The sequence below is a fragment of the Lissotriton helveticus genome, chromosome 12 (genome assembly GCF_964261635.1).
Source record: "Lissotriton helveticus chromosome 12, aLisHel1.1, whole genome shotgun sequence".
In the NCBI taxonomy this organism is placed as follows: Eukaryota; Metazoa; Chordata; class Amphibia; order Caudata; family Salamandridae; genus Lissotriton; species Lissotriton helveticus.
This window is the reverse complement of record NC_136073.1, coordinates 279,779,157-279,797,846: the sequence shown is the minus strand read 5'-3', so window position 1 is coordinate 279,797,846 and position 18,690 is coordinate 279,779,157. Positions and strand designations below refer to the sequence as shown.

Here is an 18,690-nt window from a genome sequence, read left to right as displayed (position 1 = left end):
GACATCTGTTAAAGACCAGCTGAGACATGCCAAATTGAACTAAGAATAGAGAGTCGGTGCAAAAGTAACCATTTCTCAAGGTATTTACATAATCTTCAACATAAGAAAATAGTCTAACATAGGCCATCTAAGAGGCATAGTTGGTATGAACAATCTTTTATAGAAAATTGGAGGTAATTTGCAAGCAAGATCAAGCAATGTGAAAGAGCATGAAGAAACAGATAAAACGTGAAAAACTGTGCAAGAAACATAAATGAAAGCAGTAGAGAAATAAATGAAGTGAAGAAGTAGAACGTTAATAAGTGTAGGATTTGTTTCTCTACTTTAAACATGGGTGGATCCTTACCTGGTCAAACAAATCCTACACTTATTAATGTTCTACTGCTTCACTTCATTAATTTCTCTACTGCTTTCTTTTATTTTTCTTGCACGGTTTTTCACGTTCTATCTATGTTTCTTAACGCTCTTTCACATTAATCTTGCTTGCAAATAACCTCCAACTTTCTATAAAAGATTGTTCATACCAACTATGCCTCTTAGATGGCGGGTGACAGACACTTTTCTTATGTTGAAGATGATGTAAATAACTTGAAAAATGGTTACTTTTGCACCGACTCTATTCATTGTTCAATTTGGCATGTCTCAGCTGGTCTTTAACAGATGTCGCACTTTTCTAATTTCGACACACTTGTATTATGATTTGCATTCTTATAATTTGGATATCATGTATGGAAAGTCAAACATTTGTACATTATCTCTACCGCCTTGAAAAAGTCGTATTAACACGACGAAACAGGTGTCGGCTGTCAGTTCTTCCAACTCGCACTTTGAGTCGTCTACATCAAGACTCCAATGGACCTTCCATTTGTCTACTAAATTGCTACCGACATTTGTTGTTTTTGATCAACTTTTACTAGCACTGTTTTTGCATTTGGGTTTATTAAAACCATACTGACTACTAACTCAGATAATAAGATACATCAGTGATTGTGCTCTGTAATTCATATTTGTTATGTCTAATGAACAACTACTTTGTGTTTGGGGTGAGACATACAGGCAGATACAAGGAACGGCGAAGGGCACCTGCTTTGCCCCCAGCTATGCTAATTTGCATATGGGCTGGTGGGAGGAGCAGGTGCTAAGGGTCAAACATGCCAAAGGATGGGACACTAACATCATAAACCTGGATCTGGTTCATTGACTATTTATTTGTGATCTGGGATGTGTCTTGGGAGTCAGCGAAGAAATTTACACAAGACATCAATGTTAACAATCTTAACCTGAAATTTACAGATAACATCAGTAAGACAGCGGTGTCGTTTTTAGATCTGGAGGCATATGTTGAGCAGGGGGTGATTCACACCAGAACATTCAGAAAGCCAACAGCAGGAAATACGATCCTCCACGCTGGGAGTTTTCATCCTCAGAGGCTCAAAATGAGCATTCCTTAAGCTAAGCACCTGAGGATGAAACGCAATTGTAGTGAGACTCAGGAGCTAATGGAAGCGCAGAACTCTCTAACTGAGAGATTCATACAGGGAGGCTACAATCCTGTCATCTTAGACCAAGCCAGGAAAAAAGTCACCTCAATAGAGAGACACACACTGCTGAAACCTGAGGCCGGGAAGGTTAAGGTGAAAAAGTTGAACACAGGGAATCAGATCAGGATGATAACGGGTTACAGTGCCTACCTTTCCAGAGTGAGAGATAGTCTGTGTAGGCGCTGGCACCTAGTACAAAGAGACCTGGTTCTGAATGAAATGGTATCTCGAAAACCCATGATCATTTTTAACAAAGCGAAATCTATGAGAAGTGTTCTGGTAGTCAATATCCCTTATGTCAGCAAAGTAGGAGTTGGTTGGAGAGTGTCCCAAGATTTCATAGATGTTCTAAATGCAAAGCCTGCAAGATTGGACGCAATGAAAAACAGGTGACGTCACCACTAATGTACAGCCCATGGAAAATCAGGTGCTTCCTGAATTGTAGGAGCGAATATGTTGTTTACATCTTGCAGTGTACATGCCCCAAAATGTATGTGGGCAGCACCATTCATATGGTTCATAGTCACATTTTACAACACTTAAGGGCTGTCAAGAATAATGACAAAAACTATGTGGTAGCGGGTCATCTAAATGAAGTTCACAAAGGCAATCTAAATGAGTTGTCCTATTTTGCAATTGATCAGGGCCCCAAACTGAGAAGAGGAGGTGACAGAAGGCAAACTTCGCCAATTGGAGTCTAAATATATTATGTGATTTAACACAAAGACTCTGCATGGATTAAATGTTGAGGAAGATCTGTATGTCCATCTATGTTAAATCAGTTATCCAGTTTCAGATGTTCACTATTTTAAAGCAGAGTGACAAGACCTTGATGGGTTAAGACGGACGTGAATTAGGGGAAAAGTGACACAGATAGGAAAAATAATTAAAATATTGTTGAGCCTTACCATAACAAGTCATCAATTGAACCCCCTGGAGCCTACATTTTACGATTTATGCTTTTATTATCAGAAGAGAATATTGCGGTTTGTTTGGGGAGTAGAATAGGTAAACTAAAATTTGAAAGTACCAACAGTGTTTTTTTAAAAATAAGATAAAAAAGAAAAGAATTGGTCTTTTAGTTAATATCTCAAGTACTGTATTGCATTTGCACTTTATTATGGAATATTAGTTGCAGTATTCATGAAAACCAGTATAAACATGTCAGGTGATGCACATGCACTAAATACTAGAATACAGGTCGACATGTGATTGTCATTATGGTACTGTCATGCACTAGCACTTTATTGCGTAATTTTGCACTGAAAGACTAACAATAATTTTAAACCACATTTTAGGCATTAAAATTATTAAATGTTAACTCTCCCTTCAGATCCGGGAACACTCAGATTGAGAGAAAATCCAAAATGCCCCTAGGAGGCAATCAGAGGTTCGAAATCAGCAGAAAGTAGACATTGGCACTTTACTGTATTGTGTTGGTTAAAGGCTTAAAATACTGTATCATGATAATGCTTTCCACTAGTCACTGCTTTGGGCAGAAAATGTATGGGTTATAGGAGGATTCCTACTTTCGTCTAAGCTGGCTTCAATATTAATTAGGGGAATGATCTGACACCATGGATTTTAATGAAAGTGTCATTATTACATTTTGTATTCGTAGGAGTCGATATCGGACTACTATATAGAATGAGGCGTATCATTTTATTATGAAGTGTTTTCAATGTGAGGATTTTTAACATTGGAACTTAGGCACCAGCCTATTAAATTATATTGAAATTAGGAAAATCTACATAATGGCCTACGTGCACTTTAAGATTGCACCTTGTAAATAGACAACAATGACATTTTAATTGTTATTCTGTATTATGAATATAGTACAATTGTGATGATAAACCCATTTAGCAAATGATTATAAGGTAAAAAGGAAAAATGAATGTATTTTCACCATTGTACCTACACGAACGTCTGTCTTCAATATCTATTGTGAAGCTTTCGGTTATGTGACCGGGTCACCCTGTGGTTTTTTATATAATGCACGCAAAACATGGAGCAATGACTGAGCAAAGCAGTTTTTGCCGAAACGTTTCGCAGCGAAATCATGAATGAAAAACTCAATTACCAAAAATCTCCCCTGTGTCGGTGTCCGGTTTCAATTTTAAAGGGGTCGGATGTGGTGTTTATGTATATTTAGATTTCCTTTCATCTATTTCTCTAATGGTTTCAATGTGACATATTGGTAGCATTTGCTGTAGTGGAAGAAAGATACATGCATTTCGGCCTCACCTGCCTTGTTCACATAAAGAGGCCATCACTTTTGTGTGCATTAAAAAAACATTGCCTATGTATGTGACATCAACAGACATAGGCAAAACGTTTCAATGCGATCAGCGTAACTCTTATGTCCAGAATTCACTAAATATCCTTCCAATATTTTTCAGTGGCCTTCAATGAATCCCATAAAAAAAAATCCCATTATTTAAGCTATTTATGGAACAACTACTTTTTTCTTTTATTTAATAGACTGGAGAAATACTATATGAAGTAGGTTTTCTCCACGATTTCAATTTATCATACAATAATTACTCCACAAAATTGGCAATACAATGTCCTTAAGGGAACCAAAACCATGAAAATCAATCCCAAACAGACTTTTATGTTCCAATTGTTGATGCAAAACTTCATTTTCATGGACAACATATGAGCACCACATGAAATTAAACTGTCCTATGTCATTTTTTTATTATTTCATATGCCACACCCTAGTGGATAAATATAAGACAATACATTGTTCAGACCTCCACAATTTTATGCAAATCCATTCTAGTATTTTGATTAAGTAAAATAAAGTTCCAGAAGACAAAGCTGAGAATGATAGCCATACAATAGTCCATTACATTACATTATCAATGTTTCGATAATCTTTAACCATGTATTGCATAGACTAGAAGGGTTTTTCCCTTCCTGTAAAACACAATGTGACTATTATTTTAACATTGTGAATGTGTGCCTGGTGGAGATGGTAGGCTTGGCCGCTCTGGTCAGCTCTATGAGGAATGTCCTGTTTTATCATATACATAGGGGGGATTACTCCCAATTACAATGGGTGACCAACAAACTACTCTCTCCTATGTAGAATAGGATGCCTGAAGCAGATTCCACAGTATTCTTAGAGTCGGTGACTGGAACTCGTTTCTTAAATGCCTCATTGCCTAAAGGATGGGTATCGGGATGTAACTTCAGCACCTGCACCATGGGCTGCAGCACACTTTCCTATAGAAATCCATTGAATCACCAAGACGCAGTGTAGCAGCAGGTGCTGGCGCTACCATTGAATACAGTAAGAGCCTCCTACCACACCGGAAACATATAACATGGGCCTCCCCAACCCAGCCTGAAGCGCCCCGTCACGAAACAATTTACCTTCAACATAACACACTGCCTGAGCGCCTATCCGAGGTGTCTTGCTGCAGTCTGCAACCCATTGAGACGCTTTAAGGACCTAAAGTACTTGGCGACCTCCATCTTGGATTGGGCACTGAGCAGCCCTGTTCCCACCTACCAGACAAACAGGTCACTCCCACGACCACAGGAGATCTGTATGTCTGATTTCGACCTACAGCCCATGGTAAAAGGTTCCAAAAAGCACATAATTATATGAACTGAAACAAAACACACCTCTCTCATCACAACACAGGAGATTAAACCTTTGGGAAGGTACATTACGCTTTTGGGCAAGAACTTATTATAATTTCCAGATTATTTAACAGACTCAATGCCAGGCTCAAAAGCATCTAGACAATTCTTTTTCTCTAATGCAATAAAGTCTGTCCTGAAACAGTCACCCTCAAAGGAAGATGATACCACAATGACGGCTGCAACCTTAAGACATATTAATGTAGGAACTGAAATATAGTTAGCTATCAATGCAGTCAAACAATCATCAACAGATACGACTAAGGAACTGACTGTCCTCCATAAGTAAATGACAGTTTTCCGACTGCAGATGGATAGCTCTAAAAGGGTACTAGAGGCTCTAGAATCTACGGTGCTCTACGCCCCCGACTAGGGTAATAACCTCTGCAACCTTCAAAAACAGGTTACAGAATACAAAATAATGTAAGTCTGTACAAAGTTCCAGAAATGAAGCAGGGGACGACATACCAGGTTTACTCCTTACCTTCATTCCTCAACCTAGAGTTTAACCTGCCACTGGAATTCACGATGGCCCACTGTCTAAACCTAATGCGAAACGACCTATTATACAATACCCCTCAGTCACCAATGAGTACGTAATATCATTCAATCAGAAAAATACCATGGCCCATTCAACTACAAGGCCACACAGTTTGAACTATGGCAGATTTCTCCCTCAAGACTAACAATTTCCAGGAAAAAAGTCCTTGCCTTACGACCAAGACTGAAGCATCACAAACTAACCTTTGGCCTTCTAGTATATTCTTACCACTCAGAAACAAATAATACATATAGCAAACTGAATAGGGTGTTGGCGGCGGGGTTTCCTAGACCGGGGGCCATCAGGATAACTCATCTTGCACGTTTCTTGTCAGATCTTTCTCCCGTTAGCTGCACTGTTGCGATGGGTGGCGGGTCCCAGAGACTGAGGTCCTGGCGGTTGCAAGCAGATGTCCTTGAAGATTCGGTGGGACAAGAGGCACTCTCGCAGTCCTTGACAGGCTACTTTGAAACTAGCTGGAGCTTTGCTAGGAGTATATTCATGGAGTGGGAGGCCCTTAAGGCAGTCTTGCGGGGTACTTGCATGGGATTGACATGCCGGGTACGGCGACAACTGCAGGCCGAATTGGCTAGGGAGGAGTCAGCCCTGGCAGAGTTACAGACGGGACACCAACTACGGCGGACACACTCAGAGGGGAGCATATGCTTTGTGGGCGCATAACGAATATCTGGAACTGTCTCGATAAGTCTACCTTGAAACAATATTGGGAATGACTACATTAGGCGGGTGAGAAGTCTGGGTAGCTTCTGGCCTGGATCCTTCACTGAGAACATTCACTGCCACTAACAACAAGAATTGGCTACCCCAGGAGGTGGTTTTGTCACCTTCACGGTGGGTATTGTAGCCACGTTTTGCACACACTTACAAAAAGTCTTCGCCGCAGACCAGACTATAGTCCCTCATACATACTCTCCATTCCTGGAAAGTTTAGACCTCCCTAGGCTGGGACTGGTCAACACAGAGGCCTTGGATGAGTCACTAGCTCTGGAAGGTCCTTTCCAAATCACTGGCTTACCGATTAACGCCTCATATGACGCAGTTGGTCCAAAAGGACCAGTTCAGCTTCATCCCAGCTCACAGCACCAGGATGAACCTTTGACGACTGACTCATAATCTGCAAGAGGTTGAACACGGAGGTGAGGAGCTAGTTCTAGTTGCAATCTATCTGGAGAAAGCCTTCAACACAGTGGACTGGGGCTACTTGCTCGAGGTGCTGAGACTTATGAGCTTTGGCCCACAGTTCTGTGGCTGGATCTTTTTGCTTTATACGGAACCGACTGCAAGGGTATGCGTGGGAAGGTGCCGCTCGGAGCCATGGAGGTTGGGCCGTGGTACACGACCAGTCTGCCCATTGTCCCCCTATTATTTGTGCTTGCAAGAGAGCCCTTGGCGATTTGGGTGTGTAGAGACTTGCACGACTACGGCATACCAATAGGGAACACACCACATGTCATCTCACTATATGCAGATGATTCCCTGTTAAAGCTCTCTTCAGGTTTCTGGCATTACAGCTCAAATAAAGAGCAACTCGCCCACCTTTCCTGCAACCTGTAATCACCGCAATAAACAGCTGATTAATTGTTCCGATATAACAAAGGAATTTACTTTGTTCCACGCTTCCTTATACACAGCTGAAACTCCACCCAATGGCACCCGAGAGGACAGCTTTATGTCTGCAATATTTATTCCCCGACTGCTAGATAAGGTGAGGAACGAAATATACCATCACTGAGAAGCAAATTACAGATGCCATCAAATCAATGTCAACTGGGATTGCTTCGGGGAGGGTGGATTCCCCTTGGATTTTTATATGATCATAGCTTCTGTGTCAATCCCCATACTAGGACAGGTCTTTTAGGATGTAGTGAAGCTAGAGTGCCAACCCACGGACTTCAACATAACATTGATTTCCTTAATTCCCAAGCCAGGAAAAGACCCCTTCGTGTGTGGCAGCTACCAGCCCATATCCCTTATCAATAGCGATGTAAACATCCTTGCTACGGTACTGGCCTTGTGCCTGAAAAACGTTATTCCTACGTTAATCCATAATAAACATGTGGACTTTGTCTCCGGCCACTCTTCCCGAAATCATCTACACACTCTTCTGCACCTCCAATTGAAATGCAAGAATGATATGGACCAAAATGGCCTCCTCCCTTGAAGCAGAGAAAGCCTTTGATCAACTGAAGTGAGGTTATATTTGTTTGTACTATAGCCAGATGGAGCATCGGTTTTAAATGTATCGCGATGACACAGCAGCTATATAAAAGGTTACACTGCCTGCATTACCTCCAATGGAATCCTGTCCAATCAAATGACACCCGAAGGGGCACTTGCCAAGGATGCCCTTTCCACACTTATTTTTTACGGCATTGGACCCTTGACTGTAGCCACATGCTCAATTTAGATTAAGGGCCTCTCCAAAAGAGCAGTTTTTAAAATATGTGGATGACATTCTTACGATCTTATCACCCGGGTGATCTATTTCTGCCCTCATGTTCACGATTGCCTCCTTCTCTGTTTCTGCAGGTTAAAAAACTAAATTAGAGCAAGAGTGAGGCGCTACCTATGTCCTAATACACAACGTCCGCTTCTGTAAGAAAACAACCCTTCCACAGATAAACTTCACACCTGACTGAAATACCTGAGAATACTGGTTAGCAGATGGAAAATGTTACTTACTCTGTAAGCAACTGTTTGTGGCATGTAAGGCTGTAGACACACCTGCTCTGCATACCCCTGCAATCTAGTTTTGGGCCCGGATGTGTTCAAGTTGTTTTTCATATCACGAGGTAAAGTGACTCTTCCTCTTGCAAGTAATGCGCATGGTCTTCGGTTCCATTGTTAGATGTTTTTCCGCACGGCAGGTGATGATGCAAGGTGAAGTGAAGTGATGTACATAGACATGTCCATGCGAAAGAGGGAAAAGCACATAGCAAAGAATGCTGCAACTGCCAAAAGTGTAAAGGAAACAGGCGGGCACATGTGAATCTCAGCACTACATGCCACAAACAGATGCTTACAGTGAAGTAACATTTTCCATTCAAGACATGTGTGGCAGTAGATACAGGTGCTGTACATAGACTGTAAAGCAGCCCCCCCCCCCAAAAATCAGTGGCTAGCCTGTGGTGTTGCAGTAAATTGAAAGAGCGTACAGAGCAATGCCTGGCCAACATTAGCTTATTGGCTGGCCAGCACATCCACACAGTAATGTTTTGTGAAAGTAGCTGCTTTGCATATGTCGGCTATTGGGAGGTTCTTCAGAAAGGCCATAGAGGCTCTTTTATTCCGAGTGGGGTGGTATCTAGGAGGAGAGGGCAGTGTCCTTTTAGTTTTAGCACAGCATGTCTGGATGCATCTGACAAGCTATCTAGCAATGTCTGACTTGGATACAGCCTTCTCTTTATGGGTTCTGTAGAAAGCAACATTGAGTTGTTTGGTCTTCCTAAATGGTTTTGTGCTGTCAACTTAATACACAAGAGTTCACTTGGCATCCAAAGTATGGAGAGTCCATAGCGCAAATGAATCGGGTTATGGGGAAAAAAACAGACAGTTCAATAGATTGGTTGGCTAAGGTGGAACTGAGAACCTTAGGGAGGAATTTGGTGTTGGTGCGAAGGACAACCCTTTCCCAAAGAACTTGGAAGAAGAGTTCTTCCAGAGTTAATGCCTGTAGCTCACTGACACGCCTGAGTGAAGTGATAGCAACCAGAAATACCACCTTCCAAGAGAGGAACTGAAGGAGGCAGGAGTGAAGGGGCTCAAATGGAGGGCCATAAGTCTTGAAAGTACAATGTTGAGATTCCATGCCTAGGCCAGTTGGATCCAAGGAAGAATGACCATTTTGAGACCATCCACAGAAGCTTTAATGACCCGAATTCTGAATAGAGAGGTGTTGTCTATTCTGAAGGTAGGCAGCCACGTGTAGTCGCATGGAGGTGAATGTGGAGTAGGTAAGAGACAATGTGCTGCACTGTGGTTTGAACAGGATCGATATCCCTTGAGTGACAGTAGTACACACATCTCTCCCACTTAGCTGCATATCAAGCCCTGGAAGTAGGTCTGCGTGCTTTTTTGAGACTGCTCATGCATTGAGGTGGAAGATTATGGTTTCCAAATTCTATCCCCTCAGGAGCCAGATCGCAAAGTTGAGCAACCTGGTGTCTGGGTGCCTGATTTCTCCATAGTTCTGCGCAAGGCGGTGAGCCTCCTGTGTGGAACCAGAGAGAGTTCAAGCAGAGTCCAGAACCAAGGTTGGCGGGCCCATGTGAGAGTCACCAGGATGAAAGCGAGGGATGTCTGCTGAAGCCTCCGAACCACAAACGGAAGGAGATGGAGAGCCGGAAAACCGTAGGCAAATATCCCTAACCAGTTTATCCATAGTGGGTGTGGGAACCTGGAGAAGTTTGGGCATTTGGAGTTTTCTGCGGTTGCAAACAAGTCTATTTCAGGGAAGACCCACCTCTGGAAGTGTCGGAGGAGCACTTGCAGGTGGAGTTCCCACTTGTAGACTTGTTGCACATCCTGCTGAGAAGGTCGGAAAAGTTGTTGTCCAACCCCAAAAGATACTCTGCTAGCAAATGAATTTTGTGATGAAGAGCCCACCACCAAATGCTCTGGGATAACTGTGAGAGTTGTGGAGAGTGTGCACACCAGTTTCTGAAGGTAATGCTTGGCAGTCATATTGTCCATCCAGACAAGAACAACCTTGACTATCAGCGTAGGTAGGAAAGTCTTCAATGCCATGTAGATGGCTAGGAGTTCCAGGAAGTTGATATAGAGTCCCTGGTGTGAGGGCTCCCATCGAATTAGAACAGTAAGGTGTTGTAAGTGTGCCCCCTTATCCAATAAGGGAGGAGTCCATTGCAATGATCCCCTGAGAAACTGGGCCAAGGAAAGGACGTCTTTTCCAACAGGGTTGTTGGTGTTCCACCACTTCAGAGAGTGACAAGTGTGGTGGTTGATTAACACTAGATCTTGCCAATGACCCTCCACCTGAGACCACTGTTGCACAAGGCATTTCTATAACAGACATGTGTAACCTGGAATGGAGTACTGTGACAATGCCAGAGGCCATCATGCCTAGGAGGCGCATGAATTTTTAAACCATGACTTGTTGACATGGTTGGAAAAGAGGGAGCAGAGCTTGAAAGGACTGAATTTGGGCAGGGCTTGGATGGACCATGCCTACTTCTGAGTTGAGAATGGCTCCAGGTAGGGTTGGACCAGGAGGGGATGGAGGTGTGATTCCAGATGAAAAAGGTCTATTGTGATTTGTGTTTGTTCGTGGCATTGCTGGTCAGTGGTACTCTCGATCAGCCGGTCGTCCAGATAAGGGAAGACGTGGACACCTTGTCTAAGCAGGTGTGTGGCCACGGCCACAAGGCTCTTGGTGAACACCTGAGGTGCAGTAGTAACCCTGAAGGGGAGCCCTTTGAATTGGTAATTTTTTCCGCTGACCACAAACCTGAGATATTGGTGATAGGCCAGATGTTGTGGTATGTGGAAATAGGCATCCTTCAGGTAGAGGGCGGCCATGAAGTTGCCTTGCTGGGGAAGCAGAAAAGCATCCTGGAGAGTAAAAATATGGAGGTGTTCAGACAGTATTTATTCGTTTAGGGACCTGATGTCCAGAATGGGTCTGAGGGACCCACCTTTTTTGGGTATTAAGAAGTACAGAGAGTATACTCCTGTGGCCTCCTGATGGTAGAGGACGGACCCTATATCCCCTTTGATAAGGAGTGCTTGGAACTCTTTTTTTTTTTTTAAGTTTGGCATTTTGGGGTGAGTGTGTTTGCGAGGTGGAATGGTGGGAGACGTGGAAGTGGGATCCAGACGATAACAATGTTGGATAATATCCAACACTCACTGGTCTGAGACGGCAGTCTACCATGAATTTAAGAAGCCTTGGAGGTGCACCCCATGGCTGTTTGGTGGTGGTTACAACTCTTTTAGGGGAGCCACCTTTACCTCTGACTCTAGAATTGTTGCCCCTGTAGGACCCTCTAAACTGACCCCTGTAAGAGGATTGCGGTCCCTGAGTGAACAGGTGAGATGAGGAGGCTTCAGGGTAGGTGGTCTTTGCGCCCGGACGAAAGGGTGTACGGAGAAAGGAGCCACAAGGAGGAGGTGTTTGAAGTGCACCCATCGCTTTGGCTGTCTCCTTCAACCTTTTTGATCTTTTCTAACAATTGGTCTACTTGTGGACCAAAGAGATGCTGCTAATCAAAGAGGATGTTTGACAGCTTCTGTTGAACATGCAGCTTGAAGCCAAAGATATGTAGCCAGGTTTGTCTGCGGAGGATGGGGCTTGAATAGACCCCCCGAGCAGCGGTGTCTGCGCATCTAGGGCGCAGCAAATAGTAGTGTTGGAGATCTGCTTGCCCTCAGACTATTTCATGTTCCCTCTTCCTGTGTTCCTCTGGCTGGCAAGTATTGAGAAGCTCCTCAAGTTCATCCCAGTGTGTATGATCATATTGTAAAAAAAAAAGGCGATTGAATTGGCGATACACCATTGGTTGGGCAACTGGGCAGACACCTTTTTTTCCACAGCATCTATGCGCTTACTTTCTTTTTCTGGCAGGGAGGCATCTCCACTGGTCTGGGAATTGGCCTGCATATGAGTAGTAGTGACCACTAGAGAGTCGGGTGGGAGTTGGCAACAAATGTAAATAGGGTCAGTAGGGAAAGCTATGTATTTTTTATCTACCCTAGGTTTTATGACCCTGGCTAGGACAGGGTCCTTAGAGAGGTCGGAATTGTGGCGTAGCATGCCCTTACGCATGGGGAGTTACTGAATAGAGCGGTGAGTGGAAGAGATGGTTTAAAAACGGAAGCTCTCCTTTAAGAGCCCTGCATAAAGATCCACCTTGTGGAATAAGGTCACCTTCCAACGAGTTCCTGATAGGACATGGAATTGTCCAGAGCGAAGGAATAGGCAGGGTACAGGTCAGGGTCGGTATCCCCCAGTGGGTCTACATCATAGGAGTCACGTGGGTCATCCTGTGGACGGTTGTCATGTGTGTCGTTCCTTCCCCCATGCCCACCCACGTCAGGGTGAAGAGACCCCCCGAGGTGTGATGTCAAGGGCGTCTCCTGGAGAAGCAGATGGTAATATTTGAAGGCTGAGGAGCATGGGGAAGGGATGGTTGCGCACGAGGTAAGGGGTTGGTAGCCTCATCCGTTTTCTTGCTCGGCTTTGGTGAAACCATAATGTCCAAGGCTTCCTTGAAGGACAGTTGGCGTTTCGAGGCTGAAACAGCAGCAGACCCCAGAAGGATCTGATCCATATGGGGAAATGACCAGGTGTTTCCACCTTTCATTGACCACCTCCTGCAGGTTGTGGAGGATAGGTTTGACTGTGCTGGCACAGACATTGGTCAAGCTGGTCGACGCCGAAGTCTTCTGCTCCGAAAGCAGCTTTAATTTCACACACAAGAGAATTCACACAGGGACAGGTATGCAGTATATTGGCCACAGTTTTGCTGGAAGTGTAAATAAAGCAGTAAGGAACCTAAGAGAAGTATGCTGAATACTGCAGATAGCTTGTTAAAGAAAAGACAAGCAGTGCAACAGCAATATTCAATGACTTTGATACTATAACAATGATGGGGCCAATAAAAATGGTGAGAGAGCACTTCATTACATGGGTATATCGATACAGGAAGAGTACCAAGGGAACTCCACATATTGATAGTCCATGGTTATTAAGATCCCAAACCAGAGATGTTATATGAATGAGAAAAGAGCACCACGACAGTCTCAGATGAAATGTTAAAAATCTTGATATTCTCGATAAATCATTCTGTCTATGATTTTCAAAGAAGATGCAACAAAATACATCTTTGTGAAGATCTACACAACTGGGCAGTGAGAAATGCATGCCCAGTGGCAATTAATCATGCTGCACACAATGGAAAGCCGAAAACTACAATGAACCTCAATATAGTAGAACTTTGCCCCTATGGTGAGAGAGGAAAGAGTGTGAGGAATGAATAATTCATCCCACTTATTTCAGTTTAAAATTTGCAGAGGTATATTACCCCTTATAAAGTATTTTGAAGCATATACATAATTTGCCTTTTCAGTGAAGAAGAAATTAGAAGATTACTAACAAGACCGGAGCTTGCATATACAAAATAAGACCAGCGGTTTCAAATTTAGTTTTTTTACTTTTTTTATAAATCTCTAAATATTATTTTCTAAAGCTTCACAGACTGAAACATGTGCAGCTCAACTGTAGGTGAAGGCTTAGTAGGCAAAGAGTGGTTTGTGATAAGATGCCACTTAATGGTGGTTACTTCAAGCACTTACCAGAAGATACCCCTGCATCAAGGATCGGTGATTTCTCCTGTGCTGGTTGATCTTTTTCAGACTCCCAAAGCCTGTCCGCTTTTCTCTGTCTTACAGAAGTCATGATGGAAAATTCGGTCTTGGCACTGCTCTGTAAGGGGGCACCTGTAAAGAGAGGCACAGCAAATATTCAGAAATCCAAGAGGTTATACGCTGTTCATATAATTTATATATTACATTCAGTTGCCTCGTATTCTTGCTAAGCACGAGGACGCCTCTTAAGAGGCAGCTGTTGTGCTATATAAATGATACTTTAAAAAATTAAGAATTAAATGGAGTAAGCTGCCCTCTATTTCACACCGACACCGGTTCCTATTGCTTTAGTTTTCCATGGTCCCTTTTGATGCAACCACATTTGCTATGGGACCTGCCCTTAACCATACTACTATTCTCAATATCTGGGACCCTTCTTGGCTTACATCCATGTTGCCACATACAAGACATTACTTTGATGATCATGCACTAGATCAATAATTTCTTATGATTGGCATCAGACAGAGATCATTGCATTTGCCTTAAGATTCTGCTGCCTCTCCCACTTATGCTAAATCTTTTTCCTTCTGCTCCATACCTCCTTGACCCTCAATTTTCCAACACTTAATTAATTCTCAAAGGTTTCAGTCACACAGGTCAAGTCGTTATTTTTTTAATACTATACATATTACAGCCAGAAGCGTACCAAAAGTGCTTCAAAAAAGTTTGCTACGTCATACATAAAATTACAAATGAGAGATAAAGAAAACAAGATAGATTGAAAGTCATATTAAGTCATCTAATGCCACTTGATTGGTTCCTGGTCTATAGCCTGTTTAATTACCAAGTTAAATTCTGAACTTTCAAAGGAACTTCCATTTAATACATTAACCTTATTTATTCTATTTTGTTTATAGAAGTCACGTTAAGTTGAATATGAGTAGAAAATGGAAACTAACATTTCACTCAAACACCAGTCACAAAGGTAGTTCCAAAATGATTTATCATTAATGTGGGATCTTTTCCTGGGTTCCTGCATCAGTCCTAAATTATAGGGCCCTACCACCCTGTGGGCATCAGGCCGTTTACCACTGGTGTACACTTCAAAAACAGAATATCCTAGCACCTTCTGAGGCTAAGCCCCTACCCAAAAGGTTTTTACAGCTCCCTCACGCGAGGCACTAGAATTTTGCAACAATGAACCATATTATCAATGTTAACCTAACGAAGAAGCGACGGACGATTCAACATTTGCAAACGCATGGCTCCTTCAGGTAATAAAAGGTTTTGATGGATGGTATACAGGCAAGAATAGATATACTCAAGGCTGTAGTCTGAAGTAACAGAAACTAGTAGTCATGGATGCTCTTAAAAACAAAAAAGGATAAAGATGGCCGCTGGATCATGGTCAAGGGTCGTTTAAGGGGAACAATTTGCACCTTTGTAGCTTTACACTTATACACACAAGGGTTGAGGCAAAGAAACCTGCACCTGTTATTATCTGTGACTTGAAGTGTGGCGATGGTGCTCAAGAAACCAAGGAACACAACCCTGTCTGTTCCTTTAAGGGCAAAGCCCAAAATTCTAAACACAAGATATGGAATCAGCACCCATCAAAAAGTATCTTCAACAGTTTTTAGTCTCTTTCAGTCAATCAGCAAAGTAAATTCCATAATGAACAGGTCCGGACTTGAACGAAGTTAGCTTTGAATTCTTTATTGTAGTATTCAAAAGTAGATAAAAAAAGATCCATCCAGATTTGTTTTCTTTTTTTAGCCAACGCGTTTCGTCTCAGAAATTAGACTTCAGGGCTCATAAAACTGTCTTTATGAAACTACTGTAAAACAGGATGGTTCCTTGGTTCAAGCAAATATTTAGTTGATCTGTAAATTCAGATCTGTGTCCTGAAGAGACGGAAACGGCATGGTAGCCTGAAGTATCTCGATCACCGAACGTGGAGCAGCACCAAAAAAAGCGTTGGCTAAAAAAAGAAAAAAATCTGTTGTAAAATTGGATCTATTTTATCTACTTTTGAATACTACAATAAAGAATTGAAAGCTAACTTTGTTTAAGTCCGGACCTGTTCATTGTGGAATTTACTTTGCTGATTGACTGAAAGAGACTAAAAACCTTTGTAGCTTTATATGCTCCCAACGCAGGTCAGACGACTTTCTTGCACATACTTTTGGGGAAACTAACAGACTTTGCGGAAGGCCCACTAATTCTCATGGGTGACTTTAATCTTATCTGGCAGAAAGATCTTGACAGCACACATTCGCAGAGAGCAGATGCGGGCTCACAACAACACATACGAGACCTAGGCCTTTTAGACACCAGGCGCACACTTTATCCACAGACGCATGATTATACGTTCTTTTCCCATGTTCACCGTACATACTCCGGGTTGGACTACATTTTCATAAGTCAGTCGCTACAGGGCGACTTACAGGAAGCTAAGATCTTTCCCCCATCAGTTTCCGACCACAACTTGTATTCGGTTTGTCTTCAATGGTGGGGGAATGCCCCAGCTACGCCAAAATGGTACTTTCCACCCTCCCTTGCTTGTGATAAGGAATCCTGTACCAAATTAAGAACCACTATCACGGACTTCTTTAAGGCTAACCCCCCAGAAGACACCTCAGAATTCACTACCTGGGACACTCTAAAGGCTGTCCTCCGGGGTGAATGCATTGCCCTCAAAGCCGCCCTGAACAAACAGCGTGCCTGCGAGGGTGAATCACTTGAGACCGAGCTGTCCGCTCTTGAGCGCACCCATAAAACCAATCCCACGAGACAAAAAACAGCGTTAACTCACAGCCCTCGGAGGTAAACTTCGGTCCATCTATTTTAACAGGGCAGAATTCACCCTTCTTAAATTACGACACCTCTCCTATACTCAAGGCAACAAAGTTGGTAGGCACCTAACCCGACAATTGCGGGACAAACGAGAGAGGGAGTATATTGGTGGCATTCTGGACTCGGCAGGGAAGGTAACACATAAAAATGAAGATAAGGCTGCCATCTTTGGGTCTTTCTACTGGGACCTCTACACCGGGGAATCCCTAGATGGGGTAGCGCAGCAGGACTACCTCCAGTCATTGCCTTTGCCCCAGGTCTCCGAGGTGTGGAATGACCTGCTCACTGCCCCCATCACCATTGAAGACGCCACCCTAGCTATCAAGGCCTGGAAACCTAATAAAGCTCCTGGGCCTGACGGTTACACCACTCTTTTTTAGAAGACAATTGCCCCCGATCTTTCTCCTTATCTAGTAACCCTGTTTAACAAGATGGCGGAAGATGGTAGGACTTCCGGTACTATGTCGGAAGCAGTGATCTCAGTCATTCCCAAACCGGGGAAGGATCCTCAATGCTGGGCCTCCTATCGTTCAATTGCCCTGTTAAACCTGGACGCTAAACTATACTCTACAATCATTACCAAAAGACTAAATGACCTCATGCCCATTCTTATCCACCCAGACCAGTTAGGCTTCATTAAAGGCCGCCAAACACACGACAACACCCGCCGAATTATTTATCTCATAGAGAAGGCCAATAGGTGCCATATCCCGGCGATTCTGATAGGTCTAGATGCCAAGAAGGCCTTTGATAGGGTGGACTGGTCCTTCCTCTTCCGCACACTCACGGCATTTGGCTTTGCTCCCAAATTTCTCAACATGATACGAGCTAACTATCGTCTCTCCAACTCCAGGGTGGTGGTCAACGGGGTACGCTCCCATACCTTTCCTCACTCGGGAGGAACCCGAGAGGAACCCGACAGGGGTGCCCCCTCTCTCCCTTACTTTTTGCCCTCAGCATTGAACCTCTGGCCATGGCGATCCGGAATAACCCAGATATTAAGGGAATACCGTTTACTGGAGATCCCCATAAAATATCCCTCTTCGCAGATGATGTGCTTTTGTCCCTGTCCGAGCCTGAAACTTCCCTACCATGTCTGCAGTCCGAACTCGAACGCTACGAGTTAGTCTCGGCTTTAACTCTGGTAAGTCTTTTATACTCAATCTTACCCTTGCATCTGAGGCAGTCCTTAGTCTCCGAACCCTCATCCCACTGGCTTGGGCTTCCTCGACCATTCAGTACTTAATGGTCCATCTGCCGCCGAATAATCGGGGGCTCTATGCAGCTAACTTCCCTCCCCTCCTTGCACGCATTCAAACAGAATTCATTACAAAATGGAAGCCGCTCTTCCTATCATGGCTGGGTCGCATTCATGCTGTGAAGATGACTCTTCTGCCCAAGCTTCTTTATCTATTTCAGGCCTTGCCTATTGAACTAGACCACAATTTGTTTCGAAGAATGAAGGCCATGATCCAGCAGTTTGTCTGGCAGTTTGGATGGGCACGCTTCCCTTACTCTCTGCTCAGTCGCTCCGGTACTGAGGGGGGAGTTAGCCTACCAGACATCCACCTCTATTATAAGGCAGCACAGTTGCGAGTTCTGGTTGAATGGTCCCACAAAGGATCCGAGAAACACTGGCTACATATGGACCGTAGCGTGACAGGTCAGACTATATGGAACTTGGTGTGGCGCCCTCGTAAAGACAGACCCCCAAATACATACCTCAGTACGCCTACACCACCACTCTTAAGT

General features: G+C 43.4%; 1 protein-coding gene across 3 annotated transcripts in view; it reads right to left on the bottom strand.

The window, feature by feature from the left end:
* The window catches only part of DPY19L3 (dpy-19 like C-mannosyltransferase 3), a 517,935-nt gene that overhangs the window by 401,081 nt on the left and 98,164 nt on the right, over nucleotides 1-18,690 (bottom strand). For all 3 annotated transcript variants that reach the window (XM_078671604.1, XM_078671603.1, XM_078671605.1), the window contains one exon: nucleotides 14,071-14,214. In XM_078671604.1, the coding sequence (XP_078527730.1) occupies nucleotides 14,071-14,173 (103 nt within the window). In that variant the 5' untranslated portion in view covers nucleotides 14,174-14,214. The remainder of the gene's footprint in view (nucleotides 1-14,070; nucleotides 14,215-18,690) is intronic.